The 17,333-nt window shown below is 38.7% G+C and overlaps 1 protein-coding gene across 1 annotated transcript in view; it reads right to left on the reverse strand.

Moving 5' to 3' along the window:
• CACNA2D3 (calcium voltage-gated channel auxiliary subunit alpha2delta 3) overlaps positions 1-17,333 on the reverse strand; it is a gene marked incomplete at both ends in the record, with an annotated part of 806,408 nt that overhangs the window by 576,435 nt on the left and 212,640 nt on the right. Inside the window, one exon of the mRNA XM_084248330.1 lies at positions 2,888-2,947. Within this exon, the coding sequence (XP_084104456.1) occupies positions 2,888-2,947 (60 nt within the window). The remainder of the gene's footprint in view (positions 1-2,887; positions 2,948-17,333) is intronic.

Here is a 17,333-nt window from a genome sequence, read left to right on the forward strand (position 1 = left end):
TTTCCACAAAAGTGCACATGGTTTACTCTGACCCAGATTTCACAGAGGTCTAAGGTTTGGATAGTGAGTGACATTGTTATATTGATAGATTATTTCAACATCTAGTCCTGTATTCAGACCACAGCTGTAGTCTCTGATATTTCTCTGGTACTCATCCAGAACAAATGATGGGGGAGGTGGGGGGGGGACTAAAATCCCCTTCTTTGTTCCCAAGAGAACAAAATTATAACACTCTGAGATTTGTTTTTTCGGCTCCTATTTTTTTTTTTCAAGAGCTCTGATGCTGCATTAATATTTACAGCTCCACATTTGACAAGGGAATCAGTTGTGCTCCACCAGAATCTTATTGTAAGGATTCAACAATAGGAAGTCGGAACACTCATGAAGATAACAATGCTTCAGACAGAAAAGAATGGTTCTAGGATAGTTGAACTAAACCACAGGCCATTTTCCCTTTACTGAAAGGTGAATTATCCCCCAAATCCATTAAATCATTCCCAACCTTGCCCACCTACCTTTTGTGGACAACTGATCTCAGGATGAAATTGACTATATGAGCCATATACACCAGATTTTCCAAAAGGGTGACTGCCAGTAATCTTTTTCACTTTCCTGCAAACTCACTTCTTGCTGTTGGACCAATGGATCCAAATGTCTAGCCCATAAAAAACCCAAGAACATGGACACCCTCTTACATAAGCCCAACACAAGGGGCAAAATTGGGAAATTCACCATTGATAGAATGTTAATAATGACTCAGAGTGCATGCTCAGCTGTTTCTGGTAGGATTACATATTGCATGTAGTTGTCATGTGTCTTTCATGTCCTTTCATCAGGAACAGTCCTCAGTGTTTCCTTGTTTTTCTTGACTGCAACTTTTTTATTTAAGTAGCATAGATTTATAACATTATATAGGTTTCAGATGAGCAGCCTTATAAATCAACAACTGCATATACTTCATAACATTTCCCACTGAAAGTCTAGTTTCCACCATACAGTTGGCCTCGTTCACCTGATATAGCCACTCTCCCCTTCTGGTAACTACGGCTTGTTCTTAAGAGTCTAAGAGTCTATTTCTGTTTTATTTTGCTCATCTATTTGTTTTGCTTATCTACCACATTTGAGTGAAATCATATAGTGTTTTTCTTTCTTTGTGTGATTTATTTTACATAGCATAATATTCTCTAGATCCATCCATCCATTTGCTACAAATGCCAGGACTGCACCATTTGCTAAACAGCTGAGTAATATTGTGTGTGTGTGTGTGTGTGTGTATCTTCTTTGTCAAAACCTTGACATTTTTGAAGGGTCCAGCCAATTACTTTGTAGAATGTTCCTCAATCAAAATTTCTCTGATGTTTTATCATCATTAGATTCAGGTGACACATTTTGGGCAAGAATTCTACACAGGTGACACTGTTAACTTTCTGGTCATCACATCTTGGGGCACTTGATATCACTTTGTCTCATTATTGATGATAATAACTGTGATTACCCATTTAAGGTTGTGTTTGCTACATTTTCCCATAATACGGTTGCTATTTTCCCTTTGTGGTTAATAAGTAATTTGTGGGCAGATATTTCAACACTGTCAATGTCCCTTTCTTCATCAAACTTTTCTGTACTAATTTTAGCAGTCATTGAAGACTCTTGCCTGAATCAATTAGCACCATTATTTTCTAACTCCATTTATTCTGTATTTGTTAGTTGGGATTCTACTGTAAGAGCTCTCCCTTTTCATTTATTTATGTATCCGTTTATCAGAGCTTATTTGCTTATTGCCAGAGTAGATTCATTAATTCTTATTTTATTTGACAATATAACCTAATTTAAGTTGATTTGAGTTCACTTTCTGTCATTTACATCCAAAATATTTCTGAAAAGGTGTCGGAACTCACAAGTTTCCCAAATAATGAAATGCATCATTTTTATTTGTCTTACCATATATTGGTAAATATCCCCTTTATTAAACTGTCCTCAATTACCCTATCTGACTGTGCATTCTTTTACCTCCAGGTAAAAAATTAATAGAAATGGGAGTAATAAGACTTACCTCCATGGAACAGAGACATAGCCAAAGGCTATCTTTGATATCACCTGCCTTTATCTGGCATCCTCTGCCTTTACGTTTTCCATATAAATGAGAGGATAGCAAAATAAACACTATTTCTTAATTGTGACCACATGTCACTGAAAGATATATATTCTAGCAAAGCACACACTTTAAGATTCTCTCCTTCTGTTTTGCTGGTAATAAGGAAATACTACAGAACTCAAAATGACAATACAGATAAAGTTTCCTTCTAGAGGGACCCAAGGAACCTTCAAGTATTCTTGAATTCACTTGTCACATTTTACTGTTTCTATATACACAGCAACATCAAAATCTTTCTTAACCTTTCACAGGTATACCATGATCAGATACAAGATCCACTGCAAGAAATTTATCAAGTAGATGTTTAAACCTCATGTCTGTAAATGATTTCATTTTCCAATATAATTAACAGTTCAGGTTAGATCCACCACAACACTGCTTTCAGTCACTAAAATGTAACCAGGGGAGTGAGATTTGGACACATTGTGTCATCTATTTTATCAATTTATCATTAAGAGATTTGATAAATATCAGATTAACTTCCCCCAGAACTGGGGAGGGGAGAGTTCATCAAAATATAGTGCATGCATGTAAGGTAACTGCTATAGTAGAAAATGGTTGAGGACAGACATTATGGCTTGTCAAGAAATACGAACATTTATTTCACTCTGTACCATCCTCTCAAAAGCCTTTCTCTATCAACCACTAAAGCCGGATGTTCCCAGTATACCCAGCATTTATCCTTTTGCAGTAAATACACAAAACAAATGAACTCAAACCATAATCAGTTACCTGCAAGTCTGCATCAAATTCATGTTTTAGATGTGCTTCTTCTGCAGCCTCCACAAGACGCTGAAAAGACAGGAAGCAACACAAAGGGTCAGAAGTTTGGTCTTCGGACCTCATCTCAATAATGTGAAAAGACTAACATTTCTCCATTGTCCAAAATGACAAATTTATCACGGTATGTTGATTTAAGTTGGTGCCTGTGTTCCCAGGAAACTGAAAATATTAATACCAGTGTCAATATCTAGTTTTTGTCTTCATCATGCAATCATAATTCTTCCAACAAATAGGTACATAAATGCAAACAGATTCTGGTACATGTACATATGTGTTATCACCCTTTTAACTGTTATGGTGGAAAAGTTTCATAACAACTCAAATATACTGGCCCTTGAGCTCTGAAATGGACTCCAAAACCTATCTAGAAGAGCACATGCCTTACATATAGACGGTTCTTAGTCAAGATTTATTGAATTGAATTGAGTCCAATTCTAAGTGGGATAACTTTCTTCCCCAATGGTTTGGAAAAGACTACTTACTTTAATTCCCTCAATCATTCAAGGTCAAGACTTCCTGTACCCAGTTCTAGTATGTAATTACCAGGTGAGAGCTATTTGAATTTTATGGCACATCAATGCATTTTGACAATCTGCATCCCAATAAGAAAATCACTAAAATTAAATCAATAAGCAGGACCCATAAATACGCCACTCTTGTTATTCTTCTTAGCCAACTAAATTCAACCAATTCATATTCTTATGAAAACAACTTCATGAAATTCCATTTAAAGACAATTAGTCAACTATCAAAATCATTTTTAATTTAATCTGAATTTGCCAACAATAAATTACTTCCCACCATGAAAATGTAGGCTAGAGGATATTGCAGAAAACTCATTTAGTGAAATATTTCACTGAAGTTTCACTGGACTAAAAGCAAAATCTTTGATCCAAGTAAAAATTTAATCATTTCTATTCTTTCCTCGTTTGCTCTTGCAGCTTATGCTGCCTTTAACTTGCTTTTCCTTGCCATAGCACAGACCTGAGTTTAATAGGCATTGTGTGAATAATAATGACATTGGTATTAATCTCTAAATGATGGCAAATCAACAGATAAATATTCCATGAATAATTATTAAATAGAACATGGAAATACAAATAAAGAGGCTGAAATATATTTGAGTAATACCTGGTACTGGTATAGAGCACTGAGCCTCTATCCATAGGACATACAAAGAAAGAGGTAGACCAGCCAGACAGTGCTGCCCACAGACAGGAATCTGAAAGGAGTGGCAGGTCCAAGTGCCCACACTTCCTTCAGGGAGGAGGTTCTCCCTCTCTGGTCAATTAAAGAACAGACGGACACCAGGAGAAGATTACAAAGCCAGAAGATGCCACAGTTGTTCTAATTCTAGCCTAAACGCAACTACAGCTGAGAGATCCTGGGCAAGTACACCCCACCCCACAAGTATATGTAAGGGTGACCCCAGAGCAGCAGTATGGTTCCCACTGGCAGTGTCAGTTTCACCTGAGAAGTTAGGAATGCATATTCTCAGGCCTCACCCTAGTCCTACACATTTTTTGTTTCCATAAAGATATTTCCCCATCGTGCTGTTTACTACAAACCCTTAGGAAATATGACCTTAAAAAAAAAAAAAAGAATAGTTATCGAGTGTGAAGCAAGTAAGCACTTTGGAATGAACCCTTGAAAGGCTACACTTTCGTGCAGCAGCCATGGCATTGCCCCACCTGCTCTTGGATGTGGAGGGGGGACACAATTCATTTTATGGGAAGATTCAGGGGGTAAAACCCAAGAACAGGTTCAGCTCTTATGCACAAGAGTAATGACAGATAGTGTATCAATGACTGTGTTTCTTTTGGAAAGAACAAAGCATAGTTGATTTTTCTTTGAAACACTCTTATAAAGATAAATGAGTTAAAAGAAATGTCATTTAAGAAGAAAATCACGAGCCATAAATTTACCTAAAATGGAATCCTGGGGACAGAGTTCCCACTGCTAATAAAGTAAAAATAAATCGAATCATCATTTAACAAAATCAAGACTACTCAGCTTCCAACTCTGATGTTTGCCCATAGTAAATAACAGCCTATAATGTCTCGTTTCTGAACAAAACTCCCTTCCATCTAAGTCAAATTAAGTATGGCTTAAAAGTAAGTTTGATTATCAGTTGTAGGTAAGAAAAATTAATTTGAATTTGCTAATATTTTAGCTGTTATATGAGGAACTTCTGCTGAGCCTGAGGAATACTGCTCCTCCATTGTATCTGTCAGAAAAGCAGTGTGCTTTTAATAATAATAAGTTAATTTTCTTTTGTATGAATTCCCCCTTTGGATCTGCAGATGGGATTACAGAATTGTGAATGTGATTTTTAATTAAAACTGAATATTGAAAATAAAAATGGCTTTATAGACTAGCATTCAAAACTGAGCTTCAAGGTGAGGGAAAACTGCAGTTTTGTGGTGAAAAACCCTCTGCCCTTTTAATGTTATAATATTTCCTTACTCAATGAAAATAATATGGAGAAATATACCTCCTGGCTTTGGAACAAAGCACCTATAATCTAAAAAGTTGTAATTCATGAGTTGATATGCATTTCATTGACTTCATATATTTCTAAATAAATCTTTCATTTTAGCTAAATAAATACAAACAAAAGCTATCTTTATAACTAAAAAGTGCTAGAAGCCATGGATAGTATTTATAGTTGTGGTGAAGACAAAACTGCCACGGGGAACAGCTGGGATATTAAAGCATTTCATTTAAAATCACATCCTGTTTCTTGTTACAATGACCCCACATATAATCTGTACAACATTACAGAATGCAAAGTCTCCCATCTTCTCCCCAAAAACACTTAAATCAAGACCAGGGTTAAAGACATCACAGAGGTCAAACTCTCTGTCATGATCCAGAAGAGGGAAACAGAATATCAAGTCAATGTAAAAATTGGATCAGAAGAAAATTATTTTTTTTGTTCTACTTGTATTTCATTTTTTTGTTGTCCCTGGTCATTTTGGCTTAACAGGAGAAAAGACAGAAGGAAGTGTGCAGTGAAAGGTGGGAGAGGTCATGAAAAATGTGATTACACAATCCAAGGATCTTATTACTGGATGCTGACCAGATTATCAGGATGGGCAAATCATCTGCAAATGAAAAATATTAAGGGGAAGAAAGTGATTATGGGACAAAATTCCTTAAAACAGAACAGAAATATGAAAACTATATGGAGTAGCAAAGAAAAATGCCATTTTTATTTCTCATGTTAAAGCTAAAAAGTTTTGGTTTATAAATGCCATCATCATGGAATAGTAGAATTTAGGGGTAGTTACAAAGCACTTAATATGTTTATTAGGTTCATTGAATGCTTGGCAACAATATATTTGATTCTCATAAGAGGCTTTTATTGACATTTTTCTGGAATGAATACATAATTCTTTCTCAAATAAAATTTAAGTTCAACTGAGAGGTTTCAAAGGAAAACCTATAATCATTAACGTGGAGCTGGCTGCACTGATGATTAACTTGCAGCTAGTTGTGGAATTATTGATAATAACAGAATGAGAGATCACTTGAGTCTTCCTTCAAATCAACACGACTTATATCTTGTAGAAAAACAACCAAACAAGGTTATCAAGGAGAAGGAATTATTACCATCCCAATCACATCCAGTGTGACATATTCACCTTCATCTTATACTAGATTCAGTGGCTTTTGTTTTAAGGATTAGAGTTTGAGGGAGTAAGAGTAACCTTTGGCCAATCAGTGAGGTCTGGGGGCAGGTGCTATGCTAACACCGTGCCACGTGGCAGAGTTTGAACTCTCCATGCTGTCCATCTACAGAGACGAGGACAGAAGAAACTCAGATGTCTAAACTTTCCAACAATCAATCCCAGAAATATGAAAAATCTTTATCCTCATTAAAAGCTATCCGCATATGAAGAGGTGTTTCTGAGAATCTGGACAAAGTGAAATTGATGTGATAGCAAGACTAATTTCAACACACCTCTCTTTTATCAAGGGTCAGCAGCTACCCATTTAAGAACCATTACATTAAAAAAAAAAAAAAGATGGTCACATTTACATTTTCATTCATATTGTGCTCAGGATAAAGTTTTTATCACGCAGTAACAGTTAGATTAATCTTAGCTGCTTTTGTAACTAGAGTAATCAGAAAACTATTTCCCAGAGTGTGGGATTTGTACCATCAGGGAGCCATGGTTTACAGAGGGTAAGGGACACACACAAGGAAAATAGCCATTTCAATATGAAGTGTTAAGTGACAAGGAAAGCTGCCAGTAGACCAGAACATTTCCCAGAATTTACATTAAAGGAGAAGAAGCTTTTCTAAAAGAAGGAAAGGCGCTGAAAGGGTATTCCAGACAATGGGAATAAGGCAAACAAAGTTTTGGAGGCAATAAAATGTCCTGGAAGCAATAAAATGTCCTGCCAAGCATTCCAGGTACAGAGGCCTCATCAAAAGATGGCCATCAAGCAAAACACCAAGGCAAAATGAAAAACCTGGAGAGATGGACAAAATTAGCCAAGACGAAATCTAAGACCTTTTCTCTCCCACTTGGACTAATACCTGTGAGCTTAATAATATTTAGTAATCCTCATTGATACAAATATTTTTACTTTTCAATTCCAATAGGAATGGCACATATAAACCATCACCTCTCAAGAAGACCATTTCTTCGGAGAAAAACAGCTTTTAAGGAGCCTTCATTATTTCTTTGTCCCTGTAGAAGAAATAAGCTTTGTTGCACACGAATGAACATTTTGTATAAAATGACCTTCTGCCTGAAAACTGCAAAGATTGCTTCTGCTTTAAAAACGGCAAACATTTCAAAGTGGATTATAAAAGCTAATCTACAAAGTTTCCAGAGAAAGCAGGTAAAGGAACAATAGAGCAAACACAACTTCTGTGTATGTGGGGAGCACTCTTCCCACCTCCCTCTCCTCCTTCTCTCCTGCAGACTGCACAAGGCTACCCTAGCCTTTCACAAAATAAGCCTAGAATTCATATCAGGATACAGGGCCATAATCAATAGCAAATTATCTTTGTTTCCACAGGAGATACCTGTTATCAATTTGAGACTGATTAAATTAATACCTGTTATCAACATGAATGACCGATTTCCAAACTAAAGCCATCTCATTCCACAGCTAACGCTGCATTTGCCCAAGTACGTCATTTGCAAAGCTGTTGGAGACACCAAAACAGCCAAGCTTGGTTCAAAGGGCTGCACAAGGGCCAAGGCAGCTGGGGAGGAGGTAAGAGGAGAAGACACCTTCTATTTCAGCCCAAGTACTTTTTCCAACTGATTCGGCACTTTACAGAATGGTTTTTCTGCTTATTTTGCTCTCCTGGATATAGTTACAAGGTGACTATCAAAATCAAGGCTATTTAACCATAAGCCTCATAACCAAGGACACTTCAGTTCCAAATATCACTGAACCACTTTTGTGGACAATGTAACTGTCATTTATTTTTCAGATGAAATAGCCCCGATGAAAGGAGACTTGGCATTATATCAATTTGAGGATGAACATTTGTTTTCCGCAGTGGAAGTTACCTATTACTGAGGGTTCTGACAGTGGTGAATAAACTTAGGTTGCAGCCCTTAATTATATCCCTTTCAGAGCTTATTCAGGGCATTTGTTATGGCAGAGCATTGTTGAAGGTACTGTCCAACCAGCTAAGGAAGCCAAGAAAGTCAGATGGATGGGATGGGGTACGGTGGGCTGCGGTGGGGTGGGTTGAGGTGAAATGAGATGAGATGAAGTTGGATAAGATACAGCCAGGTTAACAAGGTATTAATCCTGATGAGGAAATCTGTCCTATAGAGAGTTTCCATTCCTGACTCTAGCAACAAATATTCCTCACTTCTGCTCAATTTAGTTTAAGAAGTACTTGTTAAGAATCTATGAAGTAACCAGAACAGCATCAAAAACTAAATGGGACACCAAGAAATTGAAGAGTTAGTCTTGGTCCTCAGGAAGCAGTTGGTCTTCTAAGCATTATGTTCCTGCAGAATAAGAACAAGGCTCAGAGGTCTAGCACCTGGGTCTGAATCTAAGTTATCCTACTCACTAGCATCTTGACTCTAGAAAAATCATAATTCCTGAGTCTTGGTTTCCTATCTAATGAATTGAAATAATATCATCTCTGGTCTATACCCCAGTGTGTGCATTTGATGAGAATGCACACACAAAAAATTTTCCTAAAGGATTCCACACAAATGTAAGCTATTAATTATGATGGTACAGGGGAAGAGACAAGATTTTCAGGCATAACACAGCTTGACTGGAACAGGGAAACTTCAGTCTGTGCCTCCCACGGTTGGCCCTCATATGGGGAGAACTTGGAACAGCTCCTCAAGTTCACAGTTACAGGGAGGTTATGTGAAAGTGAATGCTGTTGCCAAGGAAAGGACTCCAAACCTTGTGTTCTCAACACAAGGCTGTGCACCTGCTCTTTAGGCACTGATTTTCAGAATCTTCCACTCTCTTTTTCAGCTTCAACTGAAATCACAAAATCTGTGATCAGTGAGGCTGAAAATGGAATGAGGCAAAGGCCTTTATCAAAAGGTTTGACTGATGTCCTCAGAATGGCACAGACACAGAAATCAAGCTGTTTGCCAAAGCAAGTTCCTTTGACAGATGGCACCTGTGAGCCATCCGATAGAATGATGAGTGTGGCAGGTACCTCCCAGCCTCTGCACCCCAACCCCTTCTCCTTGAAAGTTAAAAAAAAAAAAAAGGAATAATTTCCATGTCCATTCAGGTTTTACTTACTAAGAAAAGATTTTTATATAAATTTGATGCAGGGGAAAAGTAGTTCCAATTCCCTTTTTCTTTTTCCTTCCCAGCCAGCCAAATGTTTACCAGGCAACTTCAACCCCAGTTAAGGATTGGGGGTGGGGTGAACGTGTCATGTTGGTCCAGAGAGCAGGCTCTGGGGTGAAACAAGCTTTCAATCCCAGCTCCAAATCTGTCATGAGAGTATTCTGGGTAAAAGTTCTTGGTGCCTAGTAAATTTCCATGAATGTTAGCTCTCATTACTGTTGATAACAATGAAAATAACAACGATGATGTTTACATATGTGAGAAATATGCTAAAGGCTTAGGTCATGATGATGACTGAAACATAGTCAGGTTGGGAATAGAATCATGTAATTAGACGATGGATGTGGGCCCTAATAGGAGAACCACACGAAACAATAGGGGCTAACAATAGTTGGATTTCACACTTCCTATTCTATGTACTAAATTGTTCTACCTGCTTTAATCAATCCAGTTAATCCTCCTAACTACCCTATAAAGGAGCGTAGCTAGCAGGCCAACTTTACACCTGGGGAAACAAAAGAGCAAAGAGGTTAAAGTGTTATAAAAACTCAAAGCAGGAAGCAAATAACTTGCCAGGGCATGATGCGACAGTCAGCCTGAGTTAGGGTGGATGCAAGTTAACCAGGTGGCCAAAAGAAATGACAAGAAGGAACAGCAAAGGCCCTACAATAGGAGTTTTGTGTGTTTGTAGAGTTGACACTGGGTAGGAAAGAGAGGGTAAGGAGGGTACCTAAAGGTGGAAAAGAGGGGTTCAGGTGAGCAAGGGTGATGAGTAAGGTTATGGAATACTGTGATCTGTGCACTCAGGTAGGGGGTAAAATTAACTAAAGAGTTCTAATTAGGCATAAAAGGGACTTAAACAGTCCTGAACTTTAAGTCATATTTAAATTAAAAGAATCCATAAGACTTAGAGGTCACCAGGACAGAGACAATGAGGACTGAGGCAGAATAATGGTACTAGCTTGGTGTTCTTTACCACCACCCAGGATTGCCCCTCCCCAGGGGTGATATCTGGGAATTGTCAGAGTGTTCTGGAGCCCAGGAGAAACATGTGAGGAAAGAAGAGCAGGCAGATGTTGCAAAATATCACAGTAAATCAAGTAATGCAAAGATAGAAGATCAGGGATGAAGGGTAGGTGTCGGAGTGTGTCTGTCAATTCTCAGCACCACCTAAGCTGTCCCCTCTTGTAGCAGGGGCTGGAAGTTTATAAATTTTATGTTCCAGATCTCCTTGCCAGCAAGGCTTCACGTTGAGTCTTGAGAGATCAGCAACGCAAAAAGGGGGAGATGCCAATATTCCCCAGCTGAAGATCTGGGCCACTATGTAGGCATCTGCATATGGCAGATATCTTCTGCTGGTGTCATCCAGATGCTACTCCTGAGAATTACCCTTTGTGCCTGCAGACAGCTGAGGTCATTGCTGGTAGTGCCCTGTGACCATGGCACTTCCTGAATGCATGAACTTGGGCAGAAACTTCCCTGACCCTCACACTCTGGATCTTCCAACTCCAACCATCAAGGGAACTTTCAATTCTCTATATTAAACTCCTGCCTACTTGCAATATCTAAAGGATTTTTTTTCCTGATAAAACATGACTGGGTGAATCAGAGAGTGACTCTGTAAGGACCACTGCAGAGTGGAGGTAGTGTTAGAGGTGCAGAGAGTAGAAATGAGAGAGGAATGGAAATACGGAAATACAGATCCTGACTCTGGTATCAAAAAACCTAGGAGAAGGGGCCTCCCCAGTGGCGCAGCGGTTGAGCACTGGGTTGCGAAGCTGCCCTCAGCCTCTGCAGCACTGGTTCGATCCCCGGCTGCTCCCCGGCCCCCAGAGGAGGGTCCCCCATGGCGCGCAGACCTCTCCTGCCGCCCGCTGCTCCCCTCAGCAGTGTACTTCGGTCCTTCTGCCTGCTCTGCTCCCCGCTCTGGCTCTGGTGAATTCTCTCACCCTCCCGCGCTTTTGACTGTACCCAGTGCTTGCATAAACAAAATAAATAAATAAATCTTAAAAAAAAAAAAAAACCTAGGAGGAAAGGCAGGAAAGAAGGGAGGAAGCATGAAAGGTTGTAAGGAGAGAGAGAAGAAAGAAGGGAAGCAGGGAGAAAGAGATTTAGGCCACAGCAGGATGGAAATGCTGGGTGAAGGAGGGCTTTAAGACAAACATACGCTTCCAGTACAAAGGCAGTAATAAGAACTATTCTGGGAAGTTCTCTGAACTTGGGCACAAACTCCCGATTCACAGCACCTTAAACTTGGACTTTCTACCTTATGCCCAAAAGAGATTACAAGTATAGTCACAGAGAAACTGTAACACTGGAAGGAGAAGCTATTTAAGTTTTATGCTTCTTCTGAGCCATAAAACCTGCAGTCACTATAATTTCTTTTTACTGTATCATTTATTTTCTTAGAAAGATCTCTGATATGTGGTATAGGCACTCTTTGTTAAAAAGCAGTAATTTTTTAACGGAAATATTGAAAACAAATGACAATTTTCAATTGTTTGTCATTTCTTTATTTCATAACATACTAGGAACCTTAAAAAAAAATGCAAACAGCCTGGGTCTCTGGACTTTTGAAGGACCCAGGCTGATAGGACCAATCCAGCTTTTAATCCTCTAAGGTAAAATCAACCACATGTACTTACATGTGAAATTTATTCAAATGAAATCAAGAACAAAGAATGGAAAATAAGATTGTTCCCAGGATCTTGGTCCCCAAACATTTTATCCAAGTCCCAGGCCTCAACATCCTCAGAAAAGACCCTCCTCCCACAAAGTAGAAATAAAATCCCAAAGCCAATACTCTGAACCTTGCCAATACTTTGAATATGATGACTGCTTAACTCACAATGCAGGGCACAAAGGAACCAACCCTGGTGGCAAGATGCTGTTTTTGTGAGCCTTTGAGTCCACAGGGAGCCGAGGAAGCCAAGGTGCTGAGTGCTGAATGAAGCATGTGCCCAAATCTCATTTTCCCTTCTAATTCTCATATGTTCCTCTTGTTTTCAAGGAAAGACATTTTCAGCCTCTGGAAACAAACTTAACATTTTTAAATTTCCAAGGATGAGAAGTTAGCTTAAAGGATAAGCTAGCTTCCCCTTTTTAATGCCCAGGTAATGAACTGAAATGACATATAAGGTTTGATTTTTATTATGGAAAGTTAATCATATACTTGACTCTCAGTTTCAACTCTCTCCTCTATCAACCCTTAATTATAACTTCATTCAAAGTGGCAATGAAACAAGCAGATATAAGAATACATGCTAGAGGCAAAAGATTAAAGAATTTTTTTATGAAGACAAAGCTAACGAAGGACTAAATCTTAAATTCCCCAGATGTCCATGCAATGTGTCATTTGCACCCACACCTGCTCTTCACGCTCACTATTCTGCGTTCCTGCGTCCCTTCACCTCACCTCCAAAGCCCCGCAGCTGGAATTCTTGTCACTTCTACAAATTGGAGTCTTGGTTTCAGAACAACGAGCAACTCTCCATGCCTACTTTTCTGCTACCTACTCCCTTTCTTTTACTGTGAAGTAGACACACAGCGAAGTAATAAGTACAACCATACAAACTTCTATGGTCCTAAAATTCCCTGTAACATTCCAAGGGAGCTGAATGATTTGGAGCAGATTCGAGTCCTGGAGAGATAGAGAAGATGGGGATGAACAGCATCAAGGCCCTTGTCTGGGCCAAGCATTTTACAAATAATTGACCACTTAAGCTTTACAGTAAGCTCTTGAGGAGGCATCATAGCTGACTGCACAGATGATGAACAGTCTCAGGGGGTGAAGGGGCCACCCAGCAAGTGAGTTTCAGGATTAAGAATGGAACTCAGGAGACTTCCACTTGGCTGGACTTACAACATAAAGGAGTGTCTCTGGTGTGACACAGGACAGCGGGACCAAGGTCACCAGCAGCTGCCTCACTGGTCCTCAAGCAAAGACACTAAGTCTAACAAGGAAGTAAACTGAGACAGTTTATGGAATCTGACTATCATGAATAGTATACTTTAAAATCAGATATAAATAGGGGGCAAACGAACTAGAAGAAAATTACCCCTTCTTGTATCTTTTGCATTGTGTCAGAAAGCATGCCTGTCATGTATTTATCTGATAAGAGAAAACTAAACTGATGTTCTGGTCACAACTTCCTTCCTCCCCAAAACATGAATGAAGACCTATCTTTGAAGAAAAAGAAAAGCATCTGAAGGCTGATGACTGTCTAATATCTCTCACTGCTAAGTGAGCCTCTCTTTCAGACCTAGAGACCACTTAGAGAACTTCTGTCTCCATCTCCATGGTGACAGGAGGTAGTCACACAGTCAAGATCAAACAGTTTTGATATGCTGGGAGAAATGACAGCCTTTGTGGTCTGATGGCAGCTCCTCAGCTGCATCCTTTAGATCAAGTCCCACTTGATCCCATGGAGAGCCACATAGAACCAGCTTGGTAGCAGCAGGACAATGAGAGAAACAGGTTTCAGCAGTCAGAAGGCACCATCCTCACATTGCCTCTTGCCTCCTGAGTAGCAACTGGTGAACCAACAGCCAAAATTGCTAGCTTCACGAGGCTTAGGTTGTGAGAGGCACAGACAGCAAGCAAGGGAACACGTGTGTTAGAACACAGTAGGTAAGGGTACGTACCATGAAAATTATAATACAGGTGACATGGTGGAGACCGACAAGGGCATGAATGTCTGGGCTTATTAGGAAATAAGTCCCTGAAAAAATGAGAGCTGAGTAACACGGAGTCCAAGGGATATCTAGAAAAAGCTTTCTAAGAAGGGAACAGTAAGTGCAAAGGTCCCGAGGTACTGGCTGCAAAAATCAAGAACAGGTCCACAAGAGCATACATGAGAACCTTGAGATGAAATATGCTACCCTAGTTCAGGATTATTTGGATTTTAGAAGGGTAAAATCATCCTGTATCACATATTGATTACAAATCATTCCAGTGAGACCTGGGCTGTACCCCACAGTCAAATATTATTATTTCTACAGTAAGACATAAGATAATTCTCATGAAGTACAACAAATAAATATTATACATATCGTCATGTTAGTTCGGGTCAATATTAAATGAAAAATTTAATTTTCAGGGCCTCCCTGGTGGCACAGGCGGTTGAGCGCCGCACTGTGAAGCTGTCCACAGCCTCTGCAGCGTGGGTTTGATACTGGCCAGCCAGTAAGAATCCCACATGGCAAAGCAGACCTCTCCTATCTCGCCCACTGCTCCCCTCAGCAGTGTATTTCTTCAGTCTGCCTGTTCTGTTCCTCACTCTGTCTCCAGTGAATCCTCTCACCCTCCCACACACCTAGCCTGTACCCCAGTTCTTGTATAAAAATAAATAAATCTTCAAAAAAAATTTAATTCTCAGAGCTTTCTGGATTTCAAAATTATAGTAAGGAACTGTGAACCTACTAAAACTTGAAGAATAAGTTGACAGAAGTTTCTTAATTTTATGTTTGTAGACCACAAAGTTTTCTCAGCCCTTGACACAGCTACTTCTTGAGCTAGCAAATTATAAATTAAGTCATCAAGGATGGGTCAAATAATGATAATGAGAGGGGAGATCTTATTGGGGTGATAAAAATACACACACAATGTGATTCTCATCAATTACCATATTTTAGTGATTCATGCACAATGTGGTAAATTAACTAAAGTCACTGAATTGTACACTTAAAATGGGTGAATTTTATTGTATATGAATGAAGTTCTTAGAGAAAATATCAATGGGAGCAACTCAGAAATGTGAGTTAATATACTAGCTTTCAAATGCAGAAACTCACAATAATTTCATCTTATTTTCTCATAGTAAAAGGACTCCTAGTAATGTAAGATGATACAGTCACTTTGGAAACAATGTGGTAGTTCCCTGAAAAGGTTAAACACACCAGATGGCCCAACAATTTTACTCCTAGGATTACACTCCAAAAAAAAGTAAACCTATGTCCACACAAAAAAACTTACACATAATAATAGTCAAAAAGTGGAAACAACATAAATGTCTATCAACTGATGAATAATAAATGAAAAGTGGTATATCTATACAAAGGAATAGTATTCAGCAATAAAAAGGAATAAAGTACCAATACGTGCTGTAACACAAATGAACTTTGAAAATGTTGTTATGAAAGTCATCACAAAAGGCAGTATATTTCATGATTCAATATATATGAAATGCCAAAAGAAGACAAATTCATGAAAACAGAAAGTAGATAAATGGAATGCAAGAGCTAGACAGAATGGTAAGATTGGGGGATAATGGCTAAAATACAGTAGGCTTCTTTTGGGGTAGTAAAGATATTCTAAAATCGGTTGTGGTGACGGTTGTGCAATAGAAAGATATTAAAAACTATCGAATTGGTTTAAATAGGTTAACTATTAAATTTTAAAAGGGTAAATTTTATGGTATTTGAATTATATTTCAATAAAACTGTTACCAAAAAAAGTGCTTTGACATATTGGATGGAATTAAATATACATCATCTGATATTCCTCAAATCCTACACTAACTCCTTGGCATCTGTCAACTTAGCAAGTACAACTTGTCTTCATAGAATATGCAGTAACTGCCTATCACCATCAACACAGGCACATGGCTCATCCTCCAACTGGGCAAGTCTGCAGAGCCTTTATCCTTTAAAGACGAACTTATTTTCTTGGTTCTTAATTAGTATCTTGGGGACCTTTAGTACAATAACCCATTTCAGATTAACAAACGGTATTACTGTCATTTACAAAAACTGTGACAAGAAACACTAAATAAATATTATCGAGATACAAGTTAAAGATATGAAAATGATCTTTAGAAGTGCGTTATACTGTGAGCATTCAACCACTGGAGTCTAAGAATTACAACCCTGATAGTATCTAGCAGAATTCTAGGTCAATCCAAAAGTAACATACAAGTAGTGCTAATTAAAAACTTTGTCACTTCTTCGGAAAGTAAACACCAAGTGGAGGAAAAGATCATAGACTTACTACAACATTTTGGAAGGTTTATAATAATGAATTACTGTTGTTTACAACCCCACTTCATTCCAAAGAGATTTTCCCATTGTTTGTATGCTACATCAAGTGGGGAGTGAGACCTCGATTAGATTAAGAACATCTGAGCATAAGGGGCAGAAACCAAATAGTCAATAAATATTGATTAAACACCTACTCATATACAAAGAACATAGCCAGGGACTGATGGGAACCACAAAATATTTATGATAGTTCTGCCCTCTAGCAATTTGTAGTCACATCTAGCAATAATGAATGACTTCTTTATAATATTTGCCAGATTTCAAGTGAAGGGGCCAGGTAATAAGAGGTGTAAGAGTTGAGCAAAGGAGTAATGGATTGCCACTACAGAGGCCTGGAAGACAAAGGAAATGGACTCTGAATGCTTTTTAAAAGGTGCCTAGGATTTAGGCAAGTTCAGAGGGAAGAAGGTGGATTTCCTGGTTAGGAAAAACCAAGGTGTACTTGGTCTTTAGGCCCAGCACTCTGAGCAGAAAACTAGGCCAAAGAGTCAGCTGGGACCAGCTCAGGTAAGAACCTGGGTTATCAGCATAAGGGATGAACTTC

Source organism: Talpa europaea (assembly GCF_964194135.1).
Source record: "Talpa europaea genome assembly, chromosome: 11".
NCBI classification, from domain to species: domain Eukaryota; kingdom Metazoa; phylum Chordata; class Mammalia; order Eulipotyphla; family Talpidae; genus Talpa; species Talpa europaea.